The 27,905-nt window shown below is 40.1% G+C and overlaps 1 protein-coding gene across 3 annotated transcripts in view; it reads left to right on the top strand.

Annotated features, from left to right (window-relative positions):
* The window catches only part of CREB5 (cAMP responsive element binding protein 5), a 261,819-nt gene that overhangs the window by 47,438 nt on the left and 186,476 nt on the right, over positions 1-27,905 (top strand). For 2 of the 3 annotated variants that reach the window (XM_049798733.1, XM_049798734.1), the window contains one exon: positions 7,433-7,554. In XM_049798733.1, coding sequence (XP_049654690.1) covers positions 7,433-7,554 — 122 coding nt within the window. Of the gene's footprint in view, positions 1-1,606; positions 1,646-7,432; positions 7,555-27,905 lie in introns of all 3 variants that reach the window. The other variant, XM_049798732.1, reaches the window with a different exon arrangement.

Below are 27,905 nucleotides of genomic sequence, written 5' to 3'. Positions count from 1 at the left end.
AGTGTAGCTCTGTTTGTTTGGTAACTTCTATGATTTAGTTGTCCTGCTCCTTCCAATGGGTTGCTTTCCCAGGCAAAAAGCTTTGACTGGCTTCCACCACTACCACCAGTCGTGTGGTCCCTAGACCTGCAATTAGCCAACTAGGTATATAGAAATGCAGAATTTCATGGCCAGAAAGGCTCCAAGATTGCTTCTGAGGGATGTATTCTTCGTGCTTTGTGCATGATGATCCTCTGTAGTAATGAAAGAGTAAAAAGCTGCATGTGTTCTCAAAGACTGTGGCAAATGTGTCTGACTGTGATGGCCTGGCAACCTGGTGCTGCTGGGTATTGATTTTTCTTTTTGTGTTCGTTTGGTGGATTTGCTTGGCATTTTGCAATCCTTAGTTTGGAAGCATCATAGATCATCTACTCTCTGCAGGGAGACATTGAAAAATAGTTGTTTCATTACCCACCTAAACCCTGGGGAAATCTAAATACCTTAAAGTTTAAGATGTTTTATTCTTAGATTTCATAATGAAAAATTAATGATATATGGGGAAAAGAGTCAGACTTCTCTCTCAGACATTTGTCTTCATGCCTTCCTTCTTGTTTTCTGCATTTTTGCTTATCTGACTTTTTTTAAAAATTGTTTCTGTCATCAATAGGTTCAAAGAATTGCAGCAGCAGTTGCCCTGTAATAAACCAGGTGCAGTGTTAGTGTATGGTGGGGTTTTTTCCCTCTTTTTATTAATCTGCCTAGAAGTCAGATTTTCTCCTTTTTTCCAGTATGTTGTATACTATCTTTTAATTTGTTTTATTTGATCCATTCATTATCAGTAATTAGTCATGCAAAATAGTGGGCCGTATGCTTTCAGGTAGCCATTAGAATTATCTACTCTGTTTCCAGAGACAGCTAATCCCCAGTCTGGGGTCAGTATAATATCAGTAATACTTAAAACACTCTAAGCATGTCTTCTATAAATTATTATTGGAGGTAGGCACTAGAACTGAGGGTCTGTTGGTCTTGTACCAATACAACATCTTAGAAACTGAGCAAAATATGACTTGGGAAGTAGGAACTTGTTTCTTGTGTGAAATCTGTGCTGAGGTCTGAAATATCAATTTTAAGTGAGAGGTATAGTTATGCTATATGTAAAGTTATATGTTGTTATGTAGGTGGGGTCAGTGTTTAATAAACAAGGTTCTGTGACCTGATTGAAACTATTGGTGCTATGCTGGTTTATCAGGCATGTCTAGCCAAAAGCTTCCTTGCTATCAGCTAGCTCCACTATATTTTCTTCCATTTTTCATGCTGGCTGAAGAAGAACAAGTTTTATTAAATCTGGTGACTCTTGAATTAATTCAGAAACTCCAGGTACATACATAGACTAAATAGTTTTCTGTTCTCTGACTGTATGAATGGAAGGGAAGTCTGCTAGAGGCATTTCATTAAAATGGAAGTGATTCTTTTGTTGGATAATTTGACATTACAATCTTTTGCCTGTCTTTTAAAATTAATGTTATTTGTTCCTTTTTGTATATGTATTTTATTTTTGTTTGTTAGAAAGTCTTGTTATGAGTATGGATAGAGAGTTATTGATGGTTTCCATTTCCATCTTTCCTAGCCAAAAAAGAGCTGTTTGAGATAACACAGAATATCTTGTGTAAGTTTTGCATGCTAGTCATCATTGCAGGAAACTTTGTAGTTAGGTTGACTGAAATAGATATCCCTTTGTCATTGTGCTAACTAACATTGCATTGCTTTGAAACTCTGTAGTTTGTTGCGTGTCAAAACTTTTTTGTTTTAACACTAAAATATTAATGTCCATGGGACAGATTGTTCCCTCCAGGTAAGTACTAAAAGCCATGTGGAACTGAACTTTGGGAGCTGGGGACACTGAAATTCCTGTGGTATCAAATTCAGGAAGGGAAGGAATGATACCTTACCGTTGTTGGAGGGGGGAAGTCCTTCCAAAAGTGCTGCTAGCAGATGCAGGAGAGGTCAGGGTTTTCTATATAGAAACCTTGTTTCTTCCCAGTTCTATTTACTGAAATCCAATCCTCTAGATTTTTGGTAGTAAAACCCACTGTGGAGATAGAAACAGTCTTCTCCAGATGAAAAAGTGTATGTGCTAAAGGTAGTGCAAATGTATTCCTTTTCCCAGGTAATGCCTGTGTCAGTGAGGTAACTTATGGCATCCGTGGTTGGCTTAATTTTTTTCTCCTTATGGTTTACACAAGGAGGTTTATCTAGGCATGAATTTTGTGGAGCAGAAAAAGATTGGATGTAAGGAAAAATACTTTTGTTTGATTTCTTGTTTGCTTCTGTGCCCTTTGCTTTACCAAATAATGAAATGAGAAGAGAACTCTTCTAAAATTCAGCTGCTCAGGTTCTGAGTGACCAGAAGAGATTACAGATGTGTTGTACCCAGTATATGTACCCCAACAGAAAGCCCAACCAGCACTTTAAACAGTGCATCTTTAAGCAGTAAAGTTCTTGGCAGCCCTTGTCTGTGAGCCCCTGGGTGAGGGCAGTTCCACCAGGTACGACTGGGTGCACCTCTTCCCCCTCTTCTCTTCTGTCACCTGCTTGCGGTGTCGTCACCTTGATCTTCTTGGTGCATTTGGGAAGTACCCTGCCAAAGTAATGAAGAAAGCTTCTTGAATTTCTCAGGACATTCCTCTTTCCTTGTGGCTGCTTGATGGGCAGTCTTTCAAATTTCAATGCTAGCCCTATTACTCTGACTTTGTTATCATTGTGTGAAAGTATAACATGGGTAAGTGTATAACTTCAACAGAGCCCACAGCTGAACAAGCCAAATACCTGTTATTACTGCACATCAGACTAAACATATTTTTTTTTTTTAATCTTTAAAGAAAGATGAGGAATCAAGTTACACACTTTGGAGCTGTGCTGTTAGTATCTCTTACTGAATCAGATATTTTTTTTTTTCCCCCAAATGAAAGCTTGTTTCACATAACTGTCCTTTGGTTCTCCAGTTTTTTCTTAACTGGTATGATGTTTTAAAGTTTTCATTCGTGCTTTAAGGCATGAAACTCTAGGATCCAAGGTAGTTTTACAAAATGCATTCAAATAAACTCTCTATATTGCAAGCTACTGTGGCATTTCCTGGGCTGTTGTTTTGAAAGCAATATATTGAGACTGAGTGTCCTTTCTGAGACTATTATTTCAGTAATTACAACCCCCGCCAACCAACCACCACCAACAACAAAATTTGCATAGCCAAACATAATGAATATATAATGAGATCTCTTTACTGAAGACTTCAAATTTCCCATTGCCTTATAGTGTGTATTTTTCAATTAGTCTGGAGAATCAGGCATCACTTCAGACACTGAGGACAGGTTTTCAAAATGGTCAGCAGCAAAAATTTATTCAGTATATCGGGTTCTGGCCATAATCTGATTGCTGAATGCTTCTGAAATCGTCTCCTGTAAGATACAATAGGTGGACTTGGGAGCTGCACAGGTGAGACCATTTGATCTTGCTCTGGGGCTTTTATGTTGTCCACTTACATTTTTGAGGTTTATTTAAACTTAGTGTTCTTGCAGCCTTTCTGGCCATGACTGTGTCATCAGAGAGGCTGATTATTCACCTAAGTAATAGGCTGGACAAAATATTTATTGCCTAGTTTGAAGCCTGACAGGTTCTGTGTTCAACCTGGTGGTGAAGGTGAGAGAGAAATAACTTCCTAAGTAATTGTCAGATGACACAGGTTCACCTGTGAAGTGACAGTTGGCTAGAAGTAGATGCCTCAAAGCATAGTAAACTAGTTCTGGTAGCAGTTAGGGATGGAAAGATTTTACATGCTGAACAATGGGACTGGGTTGGGATGGCTGCTCAGTGTAATAACCAGATAGCTAAGGTTAACCCAGACAGACCTGCACCCCAAGCTGCCCAGTTCAAAATGCAGCTTGGGCCATTAAAGCCCTGGGTTGTGTGGCTAACAGCGTGCATGCTGACAGCTTCCTACAGTAATGGGTGTCCTCAGCAGGAATGCTGAGAGTGGTAATAGCTCTTTCTGAGTTTTGGTCCAAATGGATCTGGCACATCCAGTTGCTGAAGTACAACAAATCAGAGCCCTGTTCTCAGTGAGCCTGCAATAGTTGTGGGCGCTGGTGATAGCAACAAAAGGTTTGTTTGTACCAACAGGGAGCAGTGAGGTCAGGCACAAGCTGTTGGAACTATTAATGCATTTTTAAGTGCTGAGAATTAGGAATATTTTATTAATTCTGGTGGACCTGAATGTCTAACTTATGCTAGGGTCTCCTTTGTGATACTGTTCCCAGTTAAAACACAAAGTCTTGCCTAATCTAGGTAAAAGAATTACCGTGATGTTGAGAGGAATATCTTCTACTAGTTTGTCCACCTCCTAAGGGAGAACTGGTGTTTTGCAGAGGCAAAATAGTTGGTTGCCTCAGGAGCAAAGCAAGCCCACTGCACTTGGTACCCCTAAAGTCCTGAAACCAGCAAATGTAGTGTGTGTGCAATGTAACTACTATACTATGTAAAGTCTCAACGTTTTAAAGTCTGGGTCTTTTTCACTTCTACTCTCATACAAACACAGAGGTTTCATGGACTTCTGGTTTCTGTGAATGTTGAAGGATGAAGTATTACAAGGTAGAAGGGCGGCTCTTGTTTTACATCTGGCTGTGCTGGCTTCCAGAAGGTCTGTGGATGGAGTTTAGACTGGGTGGTTGGTGGTGTTCCCTCCCTGATTGGGAGGAGAGGTGGGCTGTCTGTTTTAACAAAATCTTGTTGCGGATTCCTGCCAGCCGGATTTCTGGATCATAGAAACTACAGGAACCATATGGGGAGACTGAGGTAGTCATTAAGATCACCATGTCAATATGTAGGTGCTGTAAATAGTAAATATTCTTGGAATGTAAATATGTATGTAAATATTGGAATGTAAATATGCTGTAAATATTCTTGGAATAGATGCTGAACGGATCGGAAACTTCAGCTGCACGTGCCTCATCACCACCTTGTTACCCATTAAGTCTCCCCTGACCCAATGTAGCCTGTTGTAGTAATGCCTGATTTCTGGATCAGATGTGTACCTTGATGGAAAGTAACAAGATCTCATCTATGTTAGTGTATTCTCTACTGCCCTGCCCCCTTGCCCCTGGGGTCAAGCAACTCTGAAAAAAAGCTTAGGATTTTGTATTTTAGTGAAAGTGGTGCTGTCAACTTCTTTATGAAACCCTAGTTTCTCATCTTGGTCGTGAAATTGATACCTTGGTTATTTGGTATGGATATACTACTTCTGAAAATAAAACATTTCCTGTATTTGCCTCACATTCAAATACTAATATGCCCTTTATGTCCAGGAAGGCTTGGCGATGATTATCTTTGTTTCTCTACAAAGCAATTGTGTTGTTCACTAAAGTAATATTTAATCCTTTTTGGAAATAAAAATCTATTTTTCCTGCTTTTTAGTGCACTTCATTTCCAGTACAAACTCCAGTCCAAGGGCCAAAGACAACCCTGGTGTAAATCTACTGAGTTCAGTGAGCTTACCCTAGAGATTAGTTTCGCACTACTTATTTAGGATATGGACCTGTAAAGTGCTGAATATCCTCAGGTCCCATCAATGTCAGCACCTCGTTGACTCAGCTCCTTATGCTGAGTTCTTGCAAGATTCTTGGAAAGTCTTATGTTTCTGACTCTGGTAATATGGTAGTTAGCTGTGAAAACTAATAGATAAATATGTGTGCATTCCCAAACACTTAAGTTTTGTTTCCTTTAAGCTCACAAGTAGGATGCTCAAGCCAAAAGAAATAAACCAGAATTTTAACATTAAGGACTTGCTTTTTATGTTACATCAGTATGTTCCATCAGAAATATAAATGCAAACAAGTGTGTTTGCCCTTGGATTACTTGAAAAAGTCAAACCTGTAGGGCCACACCTGATACAGGTGGAAATTGGGTCAGCTGGCTTTATAATGGAGGAGGCTGATCCTCCCCCTTAGTTTCCAAGTGAAAAACTGCATTTCCTTTTGTATGTATTGCTTTTGTGCTGCCTTTTGTTTAGGGGTTGCTGTGTGTTTCTATGCTGATCATGTAAAGTACATTGCGTCTGGTAACTGTTCCCTCTAAGGGGGACATATTAGAACTTGACACAGCTAGGTGCAAGAAACCAAATTTTTCCTCCACAACTCACTAAAGTGGGAAGCTTTATTCTGAGGTCAGAATTCGTCCAATATGGGCAACTGGGATTAGCATGACAGAGCTTTCATTCTTTAAAGAATGAATTTCAAACAATAGGGTAGTTGTCAATGACTATGCAGAAGATTATTTTTGAAGAGAGCGAGTCCTGTCTTTCCATAAAATTAGGTACAAAGCAGCCTGAGCTGGAATAGGGGCTTGGGAAGGAGGAACTAACATGCAAGACAGGGTGGTTTTTTCGTTTTTTTTTAAATGTGTGTAAATCTGATAGGACCATACAGACTCTCCCCTGCTTTTGCTAATATAGTTCCATATTGTAATTTTAAGGGGGAGATGGGGAAGTGAGGGGGAATAGTTAAGATCTCCCCTTCAGAATGAAATGGAGGTGCCTCAGAGCTGACCTTTGAGGAGACCTTGGTTCCCAACTTTGGGCTTGATTTTTCACTTCCTGAAGAAAGACTAGCCAAGGTCATCACTAAAACTACTGAAAACCTTGTACCTTCTTGAGTCCCTCCTGCCTGTGGCATTAAAGAGAATCCTGTCCTTCCCTGAATTATTTCTGAGAGGGCAAAAAATTCCTGGAGATGAAGGCATGCATTAAAAATCTTTTGACTCCAAATCTCATGGCTTATATGTATTATCAACACTTTTCAGTATAAAACACAGAAGGACACTTCTTTGTGGTCAAAGTTTAACATTCCATAGCTTTTCTAAATGTCCTTTCACTCCTTCTTCAAAAAGTGTGTTAGATGCAGAACTTTTTCTCGCTGTGGCTAACTTCATGTGTTTTGTTTTGCAAAGTATGTGTATGTTTGAGGTGGTTTTCAAGCACCTGAAGGCATTAACTCGTGCATGTCTGCAGCAGTTACCAGCGTGCTGTGGTGTAAATGTGCATTATGATATGCACTGTGCATTGTTTTGCATCCACCTATTATTGGAGGTTTATAGACAGTTATAATGACCCTTTGCACATGTTAAGGATGTGGACTTGTGTTATGCACCCTGTGAAAACGTGGCCTGTTGCCTTTCTGGTTGGATGATGACTACCGCCTGTTTTGGGGCACTGTTGGCAAGCATTGGCTGTTTGCAGTGCAGTGTTGAAATTCAGTGCTGTGTGGTTTGTTTTTAAAGATGGTGTGGTAGGGGTGGAAAGGCATGGAGAGGTTAGCTAGAACCTCTCTTTTCCTGGCAGACTATTTACAGTCTCTCTCTCCTTTTAATATTAAATACCAATGATCATTTCTTGTTACATTCTCAGATCAGACTCCTACACCAACTCGCTTTCTGAAGAACTGTGAGGAAGTGGGCCTCTTCAATGACATCGATTGCTCCCTAGAGCACGAGTTTAGGAAGGCACAAGAAGAAGAGAACAACAAAAGGGTGAGTGTGAGCACCCTGAACCCTTTCTCCCCAAAACGTTAAAGGACGCTGTGTGAAAGCAGATAGTACCTGGTAGTAACCTTTTGGTTAGAAACTAGGTGGCACTGTAAGTTGTGACATGTTTTTTAAAGTATTGAAACAGCTGACAAAAAAAACCCCAAACCAACAAAAAAACAGCATTAAATTTCCAAAAGTGTGTAACTGTGTTTGCCAGGGTTTGATTCCAAGTCTCTGCTTTTAAGTAAGCTATAATACAAACCACACACCTCTTGAGGGAGAGGCTTGGGAAAAGTATATAATCTTTGAAGTAAGGATTGCAAACTTGCTCAAATACATTACAGGGAAATGCAGGTTATGAGGAGGCATTTACTTTACACACACACACACACACACACACAAAGTTTTCCTCTTTCTTCTGCAATACGATGGGCCCCTGGATTTATTTGTCATCGTTACCAGCTTTATCGTGTTTCTGTATTTCTCGTGAAGTATTCATGTTGAAGGGGAAACTTTGACTTGTAATACCTAGTAGATAACATAGCCCATTTCCAATTAGTATTCTTTTAGTCTCAGTATTTGTAAGTTTTGGTTGAATTATATAGGCCACCTTGTATGGGGTTAAGCGTACTCCTATGCCCAAAGATTGTTACGGTGTTTTAGGGGATCCTAAAGAGATTTTAAAATTTTTAAGGAACTGTAAAAGATCTTAATGCACTACAGAGGCCAGCAAGAGGTAATGCATGAAATGTTAACTTTACAAATAAGCATCCAAAGTTCTGGTTGCTTTTGAGAATTAAAACACACGAGTAATGTGGGGCTTCCTACAGAAGCATATTGCTCCCTGCAGCCCTCCAACAACCTGCCCAGTGCCTCCCCTTCACAATGTTCCCTTTTGTGCCTCCGTTTTCCCCTCTCCCACTTCTGCAGCTCTTGGAAATTCTTAGGTAATGTGGCCCCTGCCATAGGAGTTCCCCAGTTATTGAACACTGTGTTATTTGGCTTAGTACTCACAGTGATCTCTGTTTGTCTAATTTGAACTTAACCAGCACCATAGACTAAAAGTAAGAAAAGGTGGCCACGAAGCAGCTACAGTGCTAAAGCCAGAGGGCACTTCTCCTTAGCTTGCCTCAGCATTATTTTGCCTTTCAAAGTGTCTGTGCCTCCAATTGCAAGGGCTTCCTCTATAGGTACTCTTTCTTATGGCTGCTGTATTGTGTCATTTGCTTTGCCTGTGGGTGATTGCTGTGCAGCTGAAAATTCATACATGCGAGACATATGTGTGCTGCTGGGGCTTGTGAAATCTGGAGGTAGCAGCATTTAGGGATCTTGAGGTCTGCAAAGTAAAAGCCCAAGAGGGCTTTTTGGAAAAAAGAGGTAAAGGTGATTGCTGAGATGCAGAACAGGAGACGAGGCTTGTAGAAAGAATGTGGAGAAGGAGTCTAGGAGTGGTTTGGGTTTGGCTTATAGGGAAGGGAGTCTGGCGATGGCTTATTTGTGGCTCATAAGGAAAGAGACTGGACAGTTACAGAGGAGAGGGGCTGCGACATGATATGCTGAGCAAGCAAAAAGAGTGTCCAAATGTGAGAGAGTCCAAGTTTGGTCAAGGATTGGGAAAATAGCCTGGACTGACCCTCACAGCTTTGTGTGCAGGACGACTGTGAGGAAACAGCCATGTAATGAGATGAATGTGTCTAATTTTAGATTGAACTTCTTAATACTTTGTTTCTTATGTGCTGCAGAGGGGAGACTTGGCTGAAATCAAGAAGAACATTTCTGTACATTCCTACTTCTTTGTGAATCAGAGGATTCCTAAGCAGTTCTTTCTGTGTGGTGTTTATTTTGCAGGAGTAGGAGATGAGGAGAAATCTACTGTGCAGTTAGGCACAGATTGCAACGCTTGATGTTGCAGAGTCAATTTCAGCTCACAAGGGGTAGTTGCACAATCTGATTAAAACCTAGACAAGGGCATCTGGTTACATGATAATACCAGTTGTTTAACAGCCTCTGGATGTCTTATTCTACCCTCCTCCTACCAAACCCTGCAGCTGCCATTGGTGATCTCCAGGGAGCAGTGATGGGGGGGTGGGGGGGAGGAGGAAATAATTAAAAAAAAAAAAAAAAAAAAAAGGGCAAAAAATAAAAAGAAAAGAAAGTAGAAGTCCCACTAGCTAGCTAACCTGTAACATTTGCTCTGTGATTCCAATTAGTCTGCTGTATGTTCATTCTTACATTACCAAATGACTGTCAGATAGGAATCTGAAGCAGGCCCCAGTAGGGCTTTACGCAAATGCAAGAGACAAAGGCCACAACAGAACGGAACTCCTCTGGCTGCAGCTATCGCTAATGAAATGCTTCTAACAGCCTGTCTGTGGAATACGGCTGCAATGTAGTGTTCTCCTAATGGACCTACCAACACTTGGAGACTAGGACTAGCTGCATGGAAATCTTACTCACGGCTCAGAAAAGCCTTCCAAAAATATTTTTGGTTGTGTTAATTTCTCTGGACTCTGAAAGAAAGAGTTTTGTTTATTTTAGTGTATCACTGTGGCTTAGCACACAGCTTGACACTGAAATCTTGTAAGAGAAAAACACTTTGTTTTTTTTTTTTTCCTCCTTGAGGGTCGTCATTTGAAAACTCAAAGAGTAAACTCCAATTAGCTGCATTCTTTCTTTTTTTTTCTTTTCTTTTTTTTTTCTTTTCTTTTCTTCCCCCAGTCTTCTAGTGGGAGCCCATGGATAATCCATGGGAATTTGTTGTGATTAAGCTGGTTATGCGGACTGGTGACATTCCAAATTAGCTGTGATGTGCTGAATACACGTTTTTAGGAATGCTGTGTGTACCCCTTTTTGGAAACGTAGTACTGAGGGGAAAGCGCTTGCATTAATATCCCAGCTGCTTATGCAGGAACAAATCTCGTACTATCTTTCTGCTATAGTTGCTCATGTGTAAAGTGGGAGTAGTGTCTCTGCTTCCCATGCTTGATAGGTCTTACGATTGTAAGCTCATCTGTCAAGGACTGTCTCTTAAAGTATACTTGGGCTAGCCTTTGCTTGGGGAGTCAGTGGACTCAAGTAATAATGAAGATGACCTCCAGGACCTGAACTGAAGTGAGAAAAGTTACATTATAAATGGAAGTGAGATTGTCAATTTGTTTTGGCTCCTCTGTTGCTTATACCATCAAATATTAGCTGGAAGTCTCTGCCTGAGAAAGGCCTGCTCCTTAAATGCAAAGGATGCTCTAGATCATCAATAAGCATATGAGAAAGATGCTCTTTGCATCCTCTTGACGGCAGTCTTCCTGATAAAAGCGTCCTATCCGTCCAATCCACCAACAAAATTTGCACAGGTAAAAGCATGCTGATACTATATATCCACTTGCAAAAGTGTAAAATTAAAGCTCTTAGGAGCTTGAGTCATGCAGCAATTGACAGCTCTGCCCCAGACAAAATTTGCAACCCAAATTAACAAGGGAGGTGGTGCTGGCAGATCAGATGACCATCTTGGCCTACTGGCTGCAGGTTTTAGGTTTATACTGCCCAGGGCATTAAGTATCCAAAGCTTTTGTAATGGGTTGTACTTGCAAACACATGACCTTTGCTGCTACTGGATAGGTCCTGCTGTCGTGTCTTGTTTTGAGCATTAAGGTTGGGTCTGAGGGAGTAACGTCAAAGACGGGAAGAGTCACGATCTGTTTCCAAACAACTAATTGGACCTGCTTGATTAAGATGCATCATCTGACCTCCCTGCATGAAAAGATAAAGAGTAGAAAAATGCTCAGTGTAGCGTGTAGAGTACTACATCAAGTAGTATTTAGAAATAGTGAGTTGAATATTTTCTACATGAGGGCATTTTTAAAGTCACATTCTGCTTATGCTAGAATTTGGATGCATCACTTCCTAAGGCTTATCCTGCAATTTTGAAATCTTCTAACCAGTGCTCAGTGCTACAAGGTAATATGTAAACTACACAAATGAGGCAGGGAAACAGCTATTTTCAAGTACATCTTGGTTTTAATGTGGGTCGTTCAAGGTCAGTTCAGGAAGCTCATAGTCAGAAAGTCCTCTACATGGCTTAATATTCTTGTTCTAAGTATACTATTCCACTGCAGGCACCTCACTGCTAGAAAAGTATCAGCCAATCGAAGTAGTCCAGCGAAGAAAAAGAAACAAACCAAACAAAAACCAAATACAGGGAATTTGGTGGTTGAATAGGCTCAGTCTACAGAATGATTAAAAAGTCTGAATATTCAGTTTAGTTGTGTTAAGCAAGGGATGATGCTACAGCCTCATGCATATTTGAAAGGCATAAATGTGGTTTGTACCTTCTATGTTCTCCTCCTACCTTGTATATACCAGGATAGATTTCTGTCTATAAGCATAAGAAGGTAGATAAAATGCACTTGTCTGATTTATACCACCTCACCGTTTCCTGCTGAACTCAGTGACTCTCTGAACTCTAGAAGAGAATTCTTGCAAACATTTTCTGAATGTCTTAGCTCTGTGTTGTTGCCTATGAGTATGGGGAGGATGATCTAATTCAAGGCAAGCTGGAAATGATAGAATGTGTCTTTTGAGCAGGTGTAGTTTGGTGGAAAATATCACTTAATTTCCACACTTTGTTTAAAATTTATGCAATGTATACCAGGCCCATGGGTTTTCCTCTCTGTCTTCTGAAAAGTATGCAGACAGAAAAAAAACTATGGCTTTTGCTTAAGTATTTTTTTAAAAGAAACCTCTTACATTGCAACACAGAGATAAAAAGTAAATATCAAATCAGTAGCCCTAAACTTGATGGAATAAGAATGTCTAATAGGCATTTCTTGTGTTGCACAAACTTGGTGGGGTTTGCTGGTGTTTTTCTTTTTTGGAGCGTTATTTTCAGTTAAGGATCAAACCAACCAACCAACCAGTGAACTAAAAAAGGGCCTGATCCTGTTTGCTCATGTCAGTGGCGGGAGAAGCAGGCCTTAGGAGACAGGCTAGTCATCTGCAGCAGATGCCACTTTGAAACCTTCTGACTTGCCCAGTAGCAGAAGCTGCAAGAGCTGTGTTGGTTCGATACCAGAAAACACTTCATATCTTGTTTTAATCTGGTCCATCATTCCATTAAAGGAGAAAGTTCACTCCTGCCTTTAATCGTTGACAATACGGTAGCTGAAACTAGCAGTGCAGTAAAGGGGACCCTTAGACAGGAAAGGATGATATGGTACCCATATATGAAAAGAAAAAATATCTGTATGTTCATAAAGCACGTTGTATAAGTGTTGGTGTTTTAGAGGCCTATATTGTAATAATAATCAGCTATATAGTAATGTTGGCAATGCACTGTTAGTGAAAGACACGAACAGGGATGAAGTGTTCATTATGGTGGTTGACCTGGCTGATGGACAACAAATTCAACACTGGCCATTTATGAAGAACAGCTACACTTCCAAGGAGTGCACTCACCTGGCTCTTTCCCCCTCACATGATTAATGTGCAGCACAGAGCCTTGTTTCAAGAATACATATACATTTTTTTGTCCAGTTTTCTAGCAATACAGGACTGGAGACCTGCAGGTTCATTTCCCTTTAAGCATGGTCTTGTGGGAGGTGGTGTCAATGCTGCAGTGCACTGGTGTAGAACAGTATGACTTCTGAGTGTGTGCCCTGCCTCTGCAGCAATCACGTTAGCTCCAGTTTTCCCTTGTGAATACTCTGAAACCCCAGTGGGGTCGCTAAGAAGAATAGTGTGCTGTTAGACATTTCAGAGGCAAGTGTTCTGAAACAGCTGAATTTCACTTGTGAATTAATACAAACCAACAAACTCATAAGCCTGTTCCTGAAGCACTTTTGACTCATTGACTGACAGTCTGTACAGCGGAAGAGAGCAAAGACCTATGTTTAAATGCATACTATTTTGATTTTTTTTATATTATGTAATCATAAATACACATATATACATTCTCCCTGCATTTGCCTAAACACAATGTAAGAATGTCCGTATTTTGCCAAGTCAGATGTCCCTCTGACTTCTTATTCTCCCATTGAGATTGAGTATCTTGTAATGGTGAGTATGTTATAGCAGATGCAAAATAAGAGTAGGAATGATTTGTGTTAATATAGTCCTTAAGGGCCAGGGTAGTATTGTTGTAGGTATTGTAACAACTTCCAAGCTGTTGTCAAGGTGATAACTCAAAACTCTTAAGTTCAAAGTCCGAGATATCACCCCACATTCAAAGTCTTCAGTATAATAGTTCCTATACTCTGAATACAAGATCTGTATGTTCACAGCAAGGCATTTCTTCTGGGTGACATTGAAGTACTGTAAAGATACATTATAACTGTATGAGTTTTTCCAATGGGTTATTCTGAGTTTTCATATGCATTGATTGCATCAGCTTATTGACCTGTTTTTATCAGGGCTCACTGCTGATTTATAAAACACCCTTTTTCTTAATAATTAACTTTTGCAGCATTCCTATGGAGAAGGGAAATGCTTTGTCTCCTGTTTTCTAAGGAAAAACAGATTCCAGAGGATGTTGTTTTCCAAAGCTCCCTCAAAGTGAGACACCAAGCTCCTGAAGGAATTGCAGACATGGAGTGAGAATTGCAGGGGAGCTGGGTCCTCTCCACCGTTCTGCCAAGCAAGCGGCTTTCTGTCTCCTTTGGTTCCTCAATATCTTTAGCAGTGTGGCCCCAAAAGATTGATAGACACCTTCAAAGGCATTCTGGTGCCTTGCTCTCACTGAAATAAAGCAGGAGCAAATCAGTGAGCTACCATAAAGGATCTGGGCTCAAGTGACGTGCTGAAAATTGCACAGGAAGTCTGTGGCAGAGCCTCGGATTGATTCCATATCTCTTCGATCTCAGCATAGGGCATCCCACAAACCATGTGTGTTAAAGATTTATCAGCTGTTGTTCAGTGTTGCTAAAGACAGGAAGAACGCTCTCCTCTCTCCAGATGGGTAGGCTTGCTGAATTTTAACTGCTTTTCTTAACTTGCAGAGCGTTCATGGTAGACATGTGGTGGTACATTATATTTTTTATGGCGATTCTGCAGTTGGCACTTCAGTCCCCTGACTTTGTGCGTCTTGTTTTGAGCATGTATCTATGTCGAGGCACTTATTCCAGGCACTTAGTTACCACACTGAACCGTGTTACAAAAGGGACACTTTCTGCCTAACGTAGAGTAAAGCTGTCAAGACAAAAGAGTTCATAACATGACCTTGCAGAAATGTTCAGCAGAATAGGCTTTAACTTAGGCTCATTGCTGCCAGTACAACATCTTCTCTTCTGTGGGCAGGCAGGTCTGTCTTTTCTTCTTCTGTAGCAACAGACTGTGTTTGAATGGATTTATGGATTTAGGTCCTCATACTCTGAGAGAAGACCTGAATGTTTTTCCAGCAGTAAGTGCCTATATCATGCAGAAAGGCAATTCTTGAGGGCATACGTTTTTGATTGAGCTAAACCTCCCTAACTATAATCCTTCCATGTTCTTCTGAATTCCAGCTGATGAATCATCCTGCAGAGCTCAGTCAGGACAGTCCACTTTCCTTCTGCTTCTTATTGTCTCTGTCCCAAAGAAGTTGACTCACCCTCTTGTAATGTTTGGGTTTTTGTTGTGTTTTGTATATTTTGGCTACCCCTAAAAAAGGAGGCCTGCCTGATTTCATTCTGACATTTTTCACAACAACACGGCATAGTTGTGCATTTTGCCTTGGTCTTCCTATGAATGTTTTTAATGGCACAGCTTTCTTGTTACCAGTTCAGATTTCAGCGGCACGGACTGGATGGCACATAATGAAGGGATAAACCTTCCCTGTAGTGGCATTTTTATAAGTCTATCTCTTAGTTAAAGCCCCTAAGTCTTGGCAATCTCTTTAGAGCACACGCTCTGCTATTAAACACGACCTCTTGGCTCCCCAGAGTGGACTGCAGCCTGTATCGTTGGGTAGGTAATAAGATACTGCTGATATATTTCAGAGCAAGGTGCACTTTTACTTTATTTATGAAGATAGACATGCTGGTCGAGGGCTTAATCACAGCTGATAAATCACTTTAAGAAAGCCTATTAGAACCATATGCTGATTCTTTGTATTAATATGGTGTGTCTGTTTCTAGTCTAATAAGGCAGGATCTCTTCCCCCTCTCCCTTCCCCCTGCCTGGTGTGTGAACTATTTATCTGTTTAAGTGATATCGCTTGCTTGGGGGCATTTTCCTCTTTAAGAGGTATCATTAATAAAGCAAGGTGAATAGAAGAGAGGGGGATTCTCTCTCTTCAGAGCGAGTGAAGCTGCCTGTTTTCGGTCACCTTTGTTGAGATGGAATTCCAGAGCAAAGGTCCAAAAGGCGAGATGAGGAAACCTATCGGTTAAAGACTGGAGAACCATGGCATGGCCTTCACGGCACCATAAGGTTGTCATTTTGGCCCAGGTGGTTACAATCCCAGAGACCGAGAGCCGTGAGGGGGTGGGTGCGCTGACATTTCGGTTACCTCACCTTTCCCTCACTCGGAGAGGGCTGCTGCAGGAACAGGTTCCACGGCCATCTAATGAGATCCACATTGGTGAAGTTATTCCTTGCCAAGTCCTATTTATCATTAATTGGTGGGTTCGCTTGCAGATCTTTCCTATTATTTGCTGATTATACCCCTACACGTTTTATTATCTTGCCAAAATTCAAATACTAATAATTTCTTGATTTATTGTTTGTTTATAACTCTGTCTACTGCCTAAATGGACGTAGTTAGAAGATTTCAAAACAGCAACAGCTCTTATGCTGACTGGGTTTCTTTCACATTTTGCACATGGCAGTCGTCTATTTATAAACCTCCGTAGGGACTCCTAAACCTTTATAGTTGGGTTCCTCCCACCACTTCAGCCCCTTTTCTCCCTTGCTCCCCCAAGGCAAGTCTTGTTTTTTTGGCATAAAGACAATGATGGTGATTGTTATGTGGAGAAAATGTCCACAAGCTATGAACCATGAGTAAGGATTTTTAATTTGTACCTCAAGCAAAATAAATTGGAAATTAGAGACATCCAGGAGAGCAAGAGTGTTTTCACCACAAGGCAGGAGATCCTGATCTGAGTTGCTGGTATTCTTTAGTCTTACAAAATCTGAAACTGAAAAACTGAAAACTCTCTTTACACCAGTTGTGTGCATTCTCTAGCACGACCTGTTTCCAGTACTGTACAAAATTACCGTATTTCTAAAAGCCCCCAAACTTGACTGTGAAATCTGAGGTACTTCAGAGTAACAAAAGAAATAGTGGAGAAAAGAAAGAAGCCAGAAGAACTGAGCACATGCCATGGCAGTTAATGAATGCTACAGTTGGACGTATAGCCTCATACATCTCTGGCGTAATTCCATTGACTTTAATGGAATTTAAATTTTTAGCCTATTACAACTAGGCAAAGATCTGGAGGGAGAAAAGACTTTGCTCAGAGATTAGAAAAAACCCCTGTAGTCTTGAAGTGATCTGAAGTATCTGGGTACTTGCTGATGTCCTGATAACATGTAAAAATAGGGCCTTTTAAAAACCATACTAGGGAGCAAAAAAATGTACATTTTAACTGTTTCCTTATTCTAGTTTCTGCCTCATGCTTCTCTACCGAAGTTGCCAAGTCTACTCTTATCAAATAAATATCAGCTTGCTTTCTTCCCTGAAATGTGAGTAAACTGTGTGTGGCTCCGTCTGGTCCCTGGGAAGGCAACAGACATCAGTTCGCCCTGTGAATGGACATGTCAAAGTGCAGCTCTGCCAGCCAGTCTGGGGCTGGGTGGGGAGAGACACAGGGAGAATGAACTCAGTGTTACAAACAGTCTCTTTTGAATTTCTACAACCTATTAGTCACAGCAAGCTGCCCTTATTGATTTTGGTAAGAGAGGTCACTTTTAATCCTCTAAAGTGGAGAGAGCTGCATGCACTCTCCATAGCATGACATTAAAATTGACACAGCTCTGCATCAGTTCTATGAAAATGCCCTAAACCTAGATGGATTATTGCCTCGCCTTTCAATGGATACAAGCTGCTAACCAGACCACGCTAACCTAGATTAGGTGTAAAAGCTTTAAAATACTTGATAAGGAAAGCAGAGCCAAAAGAACCTAGAAAATATGTGAGCACGCTAAAAAAGCTGCCCCTGCAGAAGTAAACTTTTAGTCTTAAGAAACTTTATTTTCTCCTTTTCTAAAAATTAAAAAGTCAACACAGAGGAGTTGACATTATCATATAAAAGAACAAACAAAAGCTGACCTTAGTCTATGATTATGAGGAAAGCTTTATTCTGGCTGATGGCCCTTGCTAGTTTTGTTTGTGTTCCTCAGAGAACTAAATCTTTGAATACAATTAGAATAGTCCGACTCGAATCTTAAGTGTGCGTCAAAATAAACAGCAGAGGTGAACTCTCAGCAGTTTTCTTTTCATCTTTGTTATCCTTGCCCTGACCCGTTTTTCCTGCCTAATGATCATTTGTGGCATACTATTATTAAGAGAAATCTTCTTGATGGAAAAATGTGCTTAATGGGGATAGGAAAATTGTGAGCCTGGAGAAGGTGGGGTTTTATTTTCTTTCTTTGGAATTCCAGAAGATGACTACTGCCCTTTTTGATTTTATGCTACTTTTTATTTGGAAATTTGTTTTCGGAAGGTTTCGCTGATTTTTCTGTGAGTCTCAGTAAAAATGTACAATGTAGTGTTTAGGGAAATGTGTTGGCTTGTCATGTAAGCCTTGTGTTCTCCCTTTTCGTTAGTTGTAACTTGCTCCAGTATTTCTTATTAAAGGTTAGAAACTCCCTTTCTAAGTAAAAGACATCTGCAAAAGGAACTGCAGTAAAAAAACCATTAAGGTACAATGTTAAACTCTTGTGTAGTCTGTAAGTGTAATGCATGTGATGGTGGTGGTTCTTGACTTCTGTGCCACAGCACCTTTCAATAAGCTAAAAGTACTCTATGGTTGTTAGTTGAGTAGGTCTCTGAGCTCCTTCTCAACAGGGAGTCAAGTATGTTTGTGTCTGTGTGGGCAGCGTGTCTTCCCCTCCTACACTGAGAGATATTTGCTCTTCCTCCCCTTCCTCCCTCACCTGAGGTGAAGAGTTGTATTTTCTCCCTGTTTGTGGACTTCTCAAGTCACAGGGGAATTCAAAGGAGGCACAGAAAGGGAGCTGGCTTTTGGCTTCATCACTGTCACTGAGAAATGACACCTGGAAGAAAAGGTAAAAGCTGCCCCATCTGCAGATTGTCCAGGCTTCTATCTGGCAGCTTATTTTTGCCCCAGTCCTACCTTTTCTTTTCCTCTCAAGGGAGAAGGAAAAATAAGGTACCTTGCCAGTCCCTCCTTCTTTGTGTTGGAAGAGTCCTCCCTGATGTTCTAACACTGTATGGGATAGAGGGGAGAGAAAGGAGGAAGACAGTAAAGTATGGGTTGATGAAGGGGAGAAAGGAATGAAAGGAAGAAAAGTACCTTTCATTTTTACCTATATAAAGGACTTATTCCTACCACAGGTCAGACTTGGTGGGGAAAATGGAAAGGAAAATTCACACAGAAGAAGAGGAAAAGTGATATTACTCAGACATGAAGAAAGCTGAGGGAGGCCACCATGAGGCTGTACAAGTGAGAGAGAAAGACAAATGAACAGCACTCACATGAGGTGGACATTAAAAAGGCAGTTCTTTGTTTTCTGAGAAGTGGGGTATTAAAATATTCCCATGATGTACTTGGCAGAATTGGGTGAGCAGAGATAGAGGAGTGTGAAATGTATAGTTTCCTTTTCTCCCCCCCCCAGCCCAAGGAAATTGAGTTAGTTTCTCTGCTTAATGTTGAATTGAGATGTCAAGGGATGCGGCTGTACAAAGGACCAGGAGACATGAAGATGCTCAGTTGATGCTGGGTATTAGAGTAGTTTTTCCCTGAAAAAGAGGAAGGGAGAGTCAGCCTGGACACTGTTGCTTGTGCTTTCAGTCATCTTTATAAATATTCTTTCTCTCATTACACTCCTGTCTTATCTATGTGTATGTCCCTTGGGATGTATACATACATGTAAGGCCTATTTCTCTAATGACAAACTTACCATAGTTCTCTCCTGTTCATGCTATTTTTTTGTTCCAATACAGTAAACTCATGCAAGTGTAAATGCCAACATATATGTTTCAGGAAAACCAGGAAAGCTATTAAGTGTATTACACCTCTGCACATAAGTTCTTATTTTGTGGATTATTGTTTGGCTGGAATCTTTTTCAGGTACAGTTCTTTTATCCCAATTTCTTTTCTTTGCTTCATCCATCTCAGCCAGTTAAATGTGTATATAACTGATTTTCTGAAATGGGGCCAAAGTCCATGTACTTCAATAGCTCTTAAACATGTGGTTAACTTCAAGCATGTGTGTAGGGGTTTGCTGAATAGAGATAGTTTGCTGAATCAGGACTTCCCAACACTAGGATTTTAAATTGCAAACAATCCTCTATTTTAATGTATTTTAACTACTGCCTCCTGTGGACTACAGGTAACTATTGTTACTTGAGTCCTGCAGGTGAAGAAAATTGTAGTTGGTTGAACAGTAATTTAAAGGTAAAAACAATCTTTCTGATACCCTGCTGTGACAACTATTTTTTTACTTCCTCCTAATAAATAACTTAATTATGTTACATGAAAGGGTATAATCACTGGAATTTCATGTTATGATTAAAACCTTACTTTCCTGGAGGAAAAAAAAGATCTGCTACTTAAAAAAAAAAAAAAAAAGGAATTTCTTATGGCTTTTTTTTTTTTTTTTAAGATCTCTGCATTTTCTAACAAAATGGTGGTACTAAGGTGGCAGTATATGTATGCCATTATTCACAAATAAACATGAGGCACCTACCCAGTCTTCTGGATACATAAATTTGTGTGACTTCTTGAGAAAGTACTTTTAAAGAACAATAAAGGTGTATGTGTGTATCTATATATGTAAAAAACCTAACCCCCCCCCCCCCGAAACAAACAAACAAACAAAACCCCAAACCACTCAAAAAAAAAAAAAGAAAAAAAAAAAAAGAAAAGCCACAACAAAAATCCAGTTGCCTTTCTCATTCACTTGCATCCTTCCATGTGCAGGGATAAATGGGATAGGACTGCCTGCACTGTGTTGTTTTGGTTTTCTCCATCCTGGATCACAGGGTGGGGTGGAAAGTAGGTTCCACAGAGCATCTGTCAGAATGTGGAGGCAAGAGGAAAGAGGCAGTGAGGGAAATGTTCCTTTCAAAATACTTCTTAATATGCTATTAGTGATGAAGTACTCAAATTGCCTTCTCGATGACAGTCGGGGAAGAAAAAACCCCATATTTTACTATTATAGTTGATACACTTAATACAGTGTTTTAAAACAAAGTACTCTTCCCCTGTTTTTATGCAAGGTGGTAAGACTTAAAAATATAATTGGGCTTTCCCCTTCTTTTCTTACTGCTTTTCAATCTTCGTTTCCTCACATTCCATCTTCAAACCAGCTAATCTGTATCCCCTTCTTCTTGAATAGCATTATCCTGACAACAGAGCAGTGAAAAAGAGCCGAGACTGCAGGACTTCTAACAATGCCGGAGGGCCCCAGGAACAGGAATGCCCTGAAAAAAATGTGCTCCCATCCAGCTGCCCTTCATATTGTTGTCTCCCTATCCAATTTACTAGAGAATTTCCCACTGGCTCCTGGCTCATTCCCAAATGAGAATGTAATCTTTTAAAGATTACACTGCATAATGGAGGGACAAGGAGCTCTTTATTAACTGGGATGGGGAGTCACTTGCTATTAGGCAAGGGAGAGGGATGGGCTGTAGTAGTGTTTTGTGAGCTCTGCTTTCTGCCCCTTCTTGTCTTATCAGTGATAGGACAGCAGGTTGGGAGTGGGAAATAACTGTAGCAAAAGAAATAATTGAATGTAGGTTATGATTATGGCAATTACTATTATAACGTGAGGGATTATACCATAACTATTATATTGCCAACAAGATTAAATTACTAACCTAATACCACAGCATGTTTTCCAAGAAAATAAAAAAATCCCTGCTTGTTCCAGAGTTGATGCATTCAAGGACTATTAATACAGTGTGAAAGAGCTGAGCAGCTAAGGAGCCTAACATGCTGTCTGTACAGATATTGTCTGGATCAGATCCCTGTCACTGACTTCCATGAGCTGTGCCAGCTAGACACCCTCACCCCTTTTGGGATGTAAAGCAATGTGGTACACTGGTAATTTTAAATGCTCCTTCTCTCTCCTGTCACGCAGATAAGCTTCTGCCAGTAGATAACCAGAAGTTATACCTGCAATGGCGAAATTTAAAAAACTTCAGAAAGGGACCAGATTTGCTCATGTAAACCCAATGAATTGATTGGAAAGCTTCAGCTTCAAAGTACTTTCACACTCTGCTCTCCTTTTACTACATCTTTTGAAAATGTTGCATAATATGGAGGATATATATAGATGTAAAATGAGGTAATCTTAGGTCAATTCTATTTGATGGGAGTCTGCAGTGTGATTTTTGTTTTGTTTTGGTTTGGTTTTTTCTCCTGCATGCATAGCAAAGTCCTAGATGAGACTTTGTCATATAGACAGTACAGATATAGCCTTGTATAGACTGTTCATAATAGGAGTGTAAGCTAAGTTAATTAAGCAGGAAGAGCAGTTTCCTTTTGTTCATCAGCTGGAAAATGAGTAGAAAATTAAATTTTGGAGACTTCAGAAATATATCATGTGTTGATCATTACCAGCAAATTAACTGGCTTCATGGAAGAGCCAATGTTCTGATTCTAAAGAGAAATGTAGGTGAACAATATAATTCTATGAATATTTTTGTTAATTTTTAATATGTTACGTGCTGTGTGATATCTTAAGCAGTTGATTTCATTTTTGTTGTATGTACGTTTAAGTCTTCTCATGCTGTTATGCCTTATGAAAATACTTGTTATCACAGAAGGCTATTTGATACATTCAGAAAGACTGGACATGTATTTGTAAATCAAGTTTTTTCTTCCTCTTTTTCTAAGAAAGAACTGGAGTTATGGATAACAAATTGAAGTCAAATGAGAATACTGTTGTTTTTGGCAGGATATGAAACCTGTGAATGGCAGGCTGTACCTAATTTTATTCTTTTTTTCTTCCTTTTCCCTTTTCCTTTTTCCCTTTTCCCTTTTCCCTTTCCTCTAGTGTACAGAAAAAGAAGCAGATTTGATTTCATCGTGCTCTTATGCTGAATCTTTGCAGATCTGACCAGTGCCACATAGGAACTCTTTGCCTCCATGACATGGACTCTTTGCTTTTTGACCTTGCTATTCGTTTGAGCTTGAGTCACCTTAGGCAAAAGGTGCTCTCAGTTACCTTCTGGGATTGAGAGCACTGGGTGCCGTTAAGAAGTTGGTAGTGAAAGTTGGTTTCATAATATCCTTGTGGTGTCTAACCAGGCTAACAAGGTAATACCTCTATTTGCTAACTGCAAAGCATCTTTTTGTTAGGTGAGGGTATCTTTCCATTCCCTCCCTTGCCTTATATCGCTTTCAGACACAGTTCTTATGTTCCAAGCAAAAACATCCTGTATTAATCCCCTCGGAGGGCTTTTTAGGTTTGTCCCTGGTGCATTAGATTCTCACTAGTAGGAACAGTTGCACAAGGAATCAACTTGTTTTCTCATGTCTCCTATGCCCAGGGCATCTTATTAAGTCTTTTGTTGCTGCTTGCTTTTAGAAAGAAGCTCAGTATGGGTTTATTGCACATCTGCCAGTAGGTTGCAAGTAGAAAGAAGCTCAGTATGGGTTTATTGCACATCTGCCAGTAGGTTGCAAGATGCTAGATCCTCATAGTGACATATGTGTCCACCAGGCAAATGTTACCTTTCACAGACTGCGTGGAGGGAATCATAACCCATGGAAAGGGGCCAACCAGATGCCTGAGGGCCATACCTCAAGCTGTCACAGGAGTTTCAGCAGTTCTTGCTGTTCACTGGCTTTCCTGACCTCTGTGCATCATGTGCTTAAGCACCTTCTTAAAAGTTAGACTGTGGCTCAGGGCATTAACTGCAGGCGGTAGCGCAACGTGATCTGCTGGAAATTGTAAAGTCAGTGATACAGATTTGTGTGGACTTCTGTGTGTTCCCTCTCACTGTTAATAGGTAATAAAACACTAACATTTCAGTGTGATGGGGGTTTTTTTGGTGTGAGCCTGCGTTTAACTGCCATAAAGACACAGGTGTAAAATTTTTGAAGTTACATGAGAAGTACTGGAATACTAGTACCTAGAGATACTGGTATGTTCAGAAGGTCTTGCAGTAAAGTTTGGATGGTTTTCTTGATGATGTTGATGCTAGAGCATAAACTGGATTAAATATAATTTTTTCTTTCTTTTCTACAAACTTCCCAGTGGAATTATTTTTAGAGCCAATGGGAAATTTCTCTAAGAGCTTCTCAGAAGCCATGGTTTTGCTTTTTTTCTTTTTCCTGGTGACCTGTAACTTCCCTAACTGTCTTTTTAACACTTGGGAAACTTTCTGCATTTTTATGTCAGTTTCTATGTCAGTTGATGTTGAAATCAGTTTCGAAACCACAGCCGGAACTTTTATTTACCAAAATATTTAGCTTTCAATTTAGCCTGGCCCTAGACCGAACACATCTGAGTTAAAATAGCCCCACAAGTTAGCTTCTTTTTATCTCCTCTGACATCTGACTGGCCATGCAAGTACTCTCAGCTTGCCCTAAATATTATGGAGGTAGAGAGAGAAGCATGTAAATGTCATTACTGTGATTTACTTGATGGACAATTTATTATAAACTGCTGCGATTCAATTGTTTTTGATACTCTGTTTATCATATCTCAACTGAAAAATGTTAGGGAAGCTTCTGATATTTCCAGCAGTCAGAGGAGCCACATCTCAGGAAGTTTTTTTCATGATACAATACGGGCTGTAAACTGCTTGCATGAAGCATGCTATTTGCTACATGTCTGTAGAAGACCAATGTTTTGATCCCATCTTTAAGTAATACTGTAGTGCACATAAGTCCTAAATTATGAGCCTTATTTTCACATTGAATCTTTTCAGCTGGGTGATTTTTTGTTGCTTTAAAACAATAGGTATTTTTGTAATACATAAGTATAACATAGAAAATGTATTGCAGTTCCTTTCGATGATTTTGTTGCTTGATATAGTGACATGGCACTAGCGTCTAGCAAGTGAATACATTCCTGTGGTGTTTTCAAAAGCATATGAGAAACCATATGTTTTCATAGGAAACCAGCTGTTACCAAGCATATGCTTTCTTAGATAGAGTGACAGTTATTAAAAGGGCAAGGTAGGACCATGGCTTGTCTTTTAAGTTGAATAAAGCTGGCAACAACTGTCGCTTTGAATGTGCAGTGGCAGTGCATGTAGATATTGCCATGTAGAGTTGTAACTGGAAGGAGGGAGAGAGATTAACGTCCATAGTCTGCAGCTTGGAAGAGACAATATAAATCTCTGTCCTGCTTTGAGCTGTGAATGCCTCTGTAGGAGTTATAGTAACAGACAAATTAGCATAATGTAATTGGCTGGCAAGGTCAGCCCCTCTCCAGGAGCATTAGCAATGTTTACTGTAAGAAGAGACAGACCAAGTATTGTAGGGTAGTACGTTGTCTGTCCTTTTGGAAGGAAGAATAATCATTTTGGACTCCCTACATCACAGACTCTTTACCATATCTTATTAAAATTCAGACTATCGTATTTCTGCCTTAAAGCAAATAATCTAAAAGAACAACAAAGAATATTCTCTACTATCACACAAATCTTTATTCTTTTTTTTTGCTTTGAACCTTACTGAGTTTACATCTTTTTTTTTTTTTTTCTTTCTTTCTCTGTTGAATAGCTTTTCTCTGAATGCTAAACTTATATACGCATCCCTGCCAATACCTAATAAATCTTGTTGAGAGAATTAAAATTTCTGGTCTTACTACATGGGACACAATTAGTAAATCCAGACAAACTTATCAGCTTTCTTGTTTGGATCTTTTGAAAGTGTGAAACTCTGGGCAAAATTCTGGGCCAGCTCTAGCAACCCAGACTCACAGGATTCAGCTTTGCAAACTCTTTCACAACTGTGTGTCAGAAATGTGAGATGGCGCCCCATGTTTTGAAGGAGACCTTGCAGTGAGTCACAAACAGCCGTGGCTTTTTGGCCCTTGATCTCAAATCTGACAATTTGTGCCAAGTATTTGAAATGAGTCCAAGCATTCAGTTATGAGATGTTTGGGAAATGGCTTTTGGAATATCACGCAGGAGTTGCATTACCTTTTCCTATATACTAATCACCAGGAATGCTGAAGGTTATGCTATTTAGCAGCTATGTTCAGCTTAAGTCTTTAAAATACTGTCTGTGGCCAGGAGTTGCCACTGTAATTCTCCTAGAGAACTGGCAGACAGGCTAAAACACGAACAGAATCACCTTCAGAAAACTATCTTACTGGAAAACCTATTTCCGTGTGCTTAGACAGTGTGATCCAATGGATTTCCAAAGCACAGTCCTTTCCGTGGTCTTCTGATGATGAAGAAAAACCAGACAGCAATTCCTGGACTCCACAGCAGCTGTATTTTGAGTCTTCTGTAGTAATAACTTCCAACCTAACTGTAAGTTAGATGGGTTTAAAATGAGCAGTGTTGTTATCGTGTTCAAGGGTAATACGCTGCTCTTTAATGCTGATACTCTATTAGCTAGCCACTTTTGAGAATGGGATTGTGGTGCTATTTGTGCCAGACTGGCATTCCCAACCCTCTCCTCTGACCCTCAACTTTCAGGCATCAAGTTGCTTTGGTTGTGAACATCTCACTGACATCCACTTTATAGGCAAATGCTGCTGTGTGGTGAAGCGCACTTAGTGAGAGTAACAGTTCTCCACATGCAGCTAGGTTGTTCCTCAAGGATACACTCCTGCCCCGTTTTGTTCATGGCTCAGCTAAAGCTTCTGCTTTCCATTGTCTGAATTATGTTTTGCGTCCTTGTATGAAGTTGTCTGGCTGGATGGATCACACCATTACAGGAGGACCAATTATTTATTACTTGGGAAAATGCATGTTGTGGTTCCTCAGGTGGAGTGAGGCCTCACCAAGGCATTTTAGAAGCGTGTGGTGCTCTAAAGGAACAGTATGTAATTTCCCCAGGATGGCTCCACACCACATTTAATTAGCAGGACTGGAAGTGTGTGCATCTGGATGATTGTCTGGTAGCGTTATCAAATATAGTGCAGCTTTTTTTTCCTGCTCTATTTACTCCAGTCAGAAAAGAAGCTGAGCTTTTACAATTGAGAATTCACCCTCTCCACCACCACCACCATATAACTTCAGTAAGATTTTTAGCCTGACTCTTCTAAAATGGCTTGTGATTTTTAGTGCCCAGATTTGGATGTACAGCCAGGAATGCTTTAACTGGATCCAATTTTCTGCAGATGACGAGCTCCCCTTCTCTGAAGAATAGATCCTGCAGTGCTATCTGGACTTGAGCATGCAGTCATTCTTTGCTTTTACTAATTTACATGTTCTTCTCTGCTCTCCTGTTTCTAGTCACCAAAGAACTGTTCTTTTGCCTTGCTATTCTTCTAACGGTATTCATCATAGAACTCTTTTCTGTATTGATTAAAGTATCTACAGATCTTTAGATCTGTATTGATCTAAAGTATTTCTTGTAAATTCTGTGAGGTTGAAATTCGAATGCATGCTACTCTAAAGTCCTGTGGAATTGTTCTCTTACCAAAAAACTCCTTCTGCTCTGTCAGTGCTATATTATATTGCCTTCATAGGTATACTGTGTTGTCTCTAAAAGCTATTCACGTCTTGTTATTTCCAAGCACTCTGTAGTTGTTGAAGATACTGGTCTTGTTTTAGATGTAAGGCAGAAGAATGTGAAGTAATTTGCTCAAAGTCATGCAGTAAATCTGTAGCAGAGTGAGGAAAAGGATGGCTATGCAGTTCCCAGTGTACCTGACCTGCAGAACACCTTTGGAGTCCAAGGAGTTATATTTCTCTTCTGCTGTCCCAGTCCTGGGAAGCTATATGTCCCAACTCCACACCAGCTTGCTTACTTGGTTTAGTTCCTGTTAAGAGTAGCTCTTCTTTCGGCAATCCCCAGCAAGCTGTGCTTTAAAACCAAAGTTGCGTGCCTTCATCAATGGATGGTCAACTCTTGTTTTTGCAGGAGGACCACTATTGGCTTCTCTTTCTTCCAAGCATGTTTGTTCTTCTAGTCTTGTTAGTGTTTTTTCCTGCCTGTCTACCACTGCAGAAGGTAACTGCTGAAACCAAGGCAGAGATGGACAAGGCAGCATGTTTCTCCTTAACCAGACTGCAGAATGTCAGAAACATCTTCGAGGATTCAGAGAACACTGTCTTGTAG

This window comes from Accipiter gentilis, chromosome 4 (genome assembly GCF_929443795.1).
Source record: "Accipiter gentilis chromosome 4, bAccGen1.1, whole genome shotgun sequence".
NCBI classification, from domain to species: domain Eukaryota; kingdom Metazoa; phylum Chordata; class Aves; order Accipitriformes; family Accipitridae; genus Astur; species Astur gentilis.
This window is presented reverse-complemented; position numbering and strand designations above follow the sequence as displayed.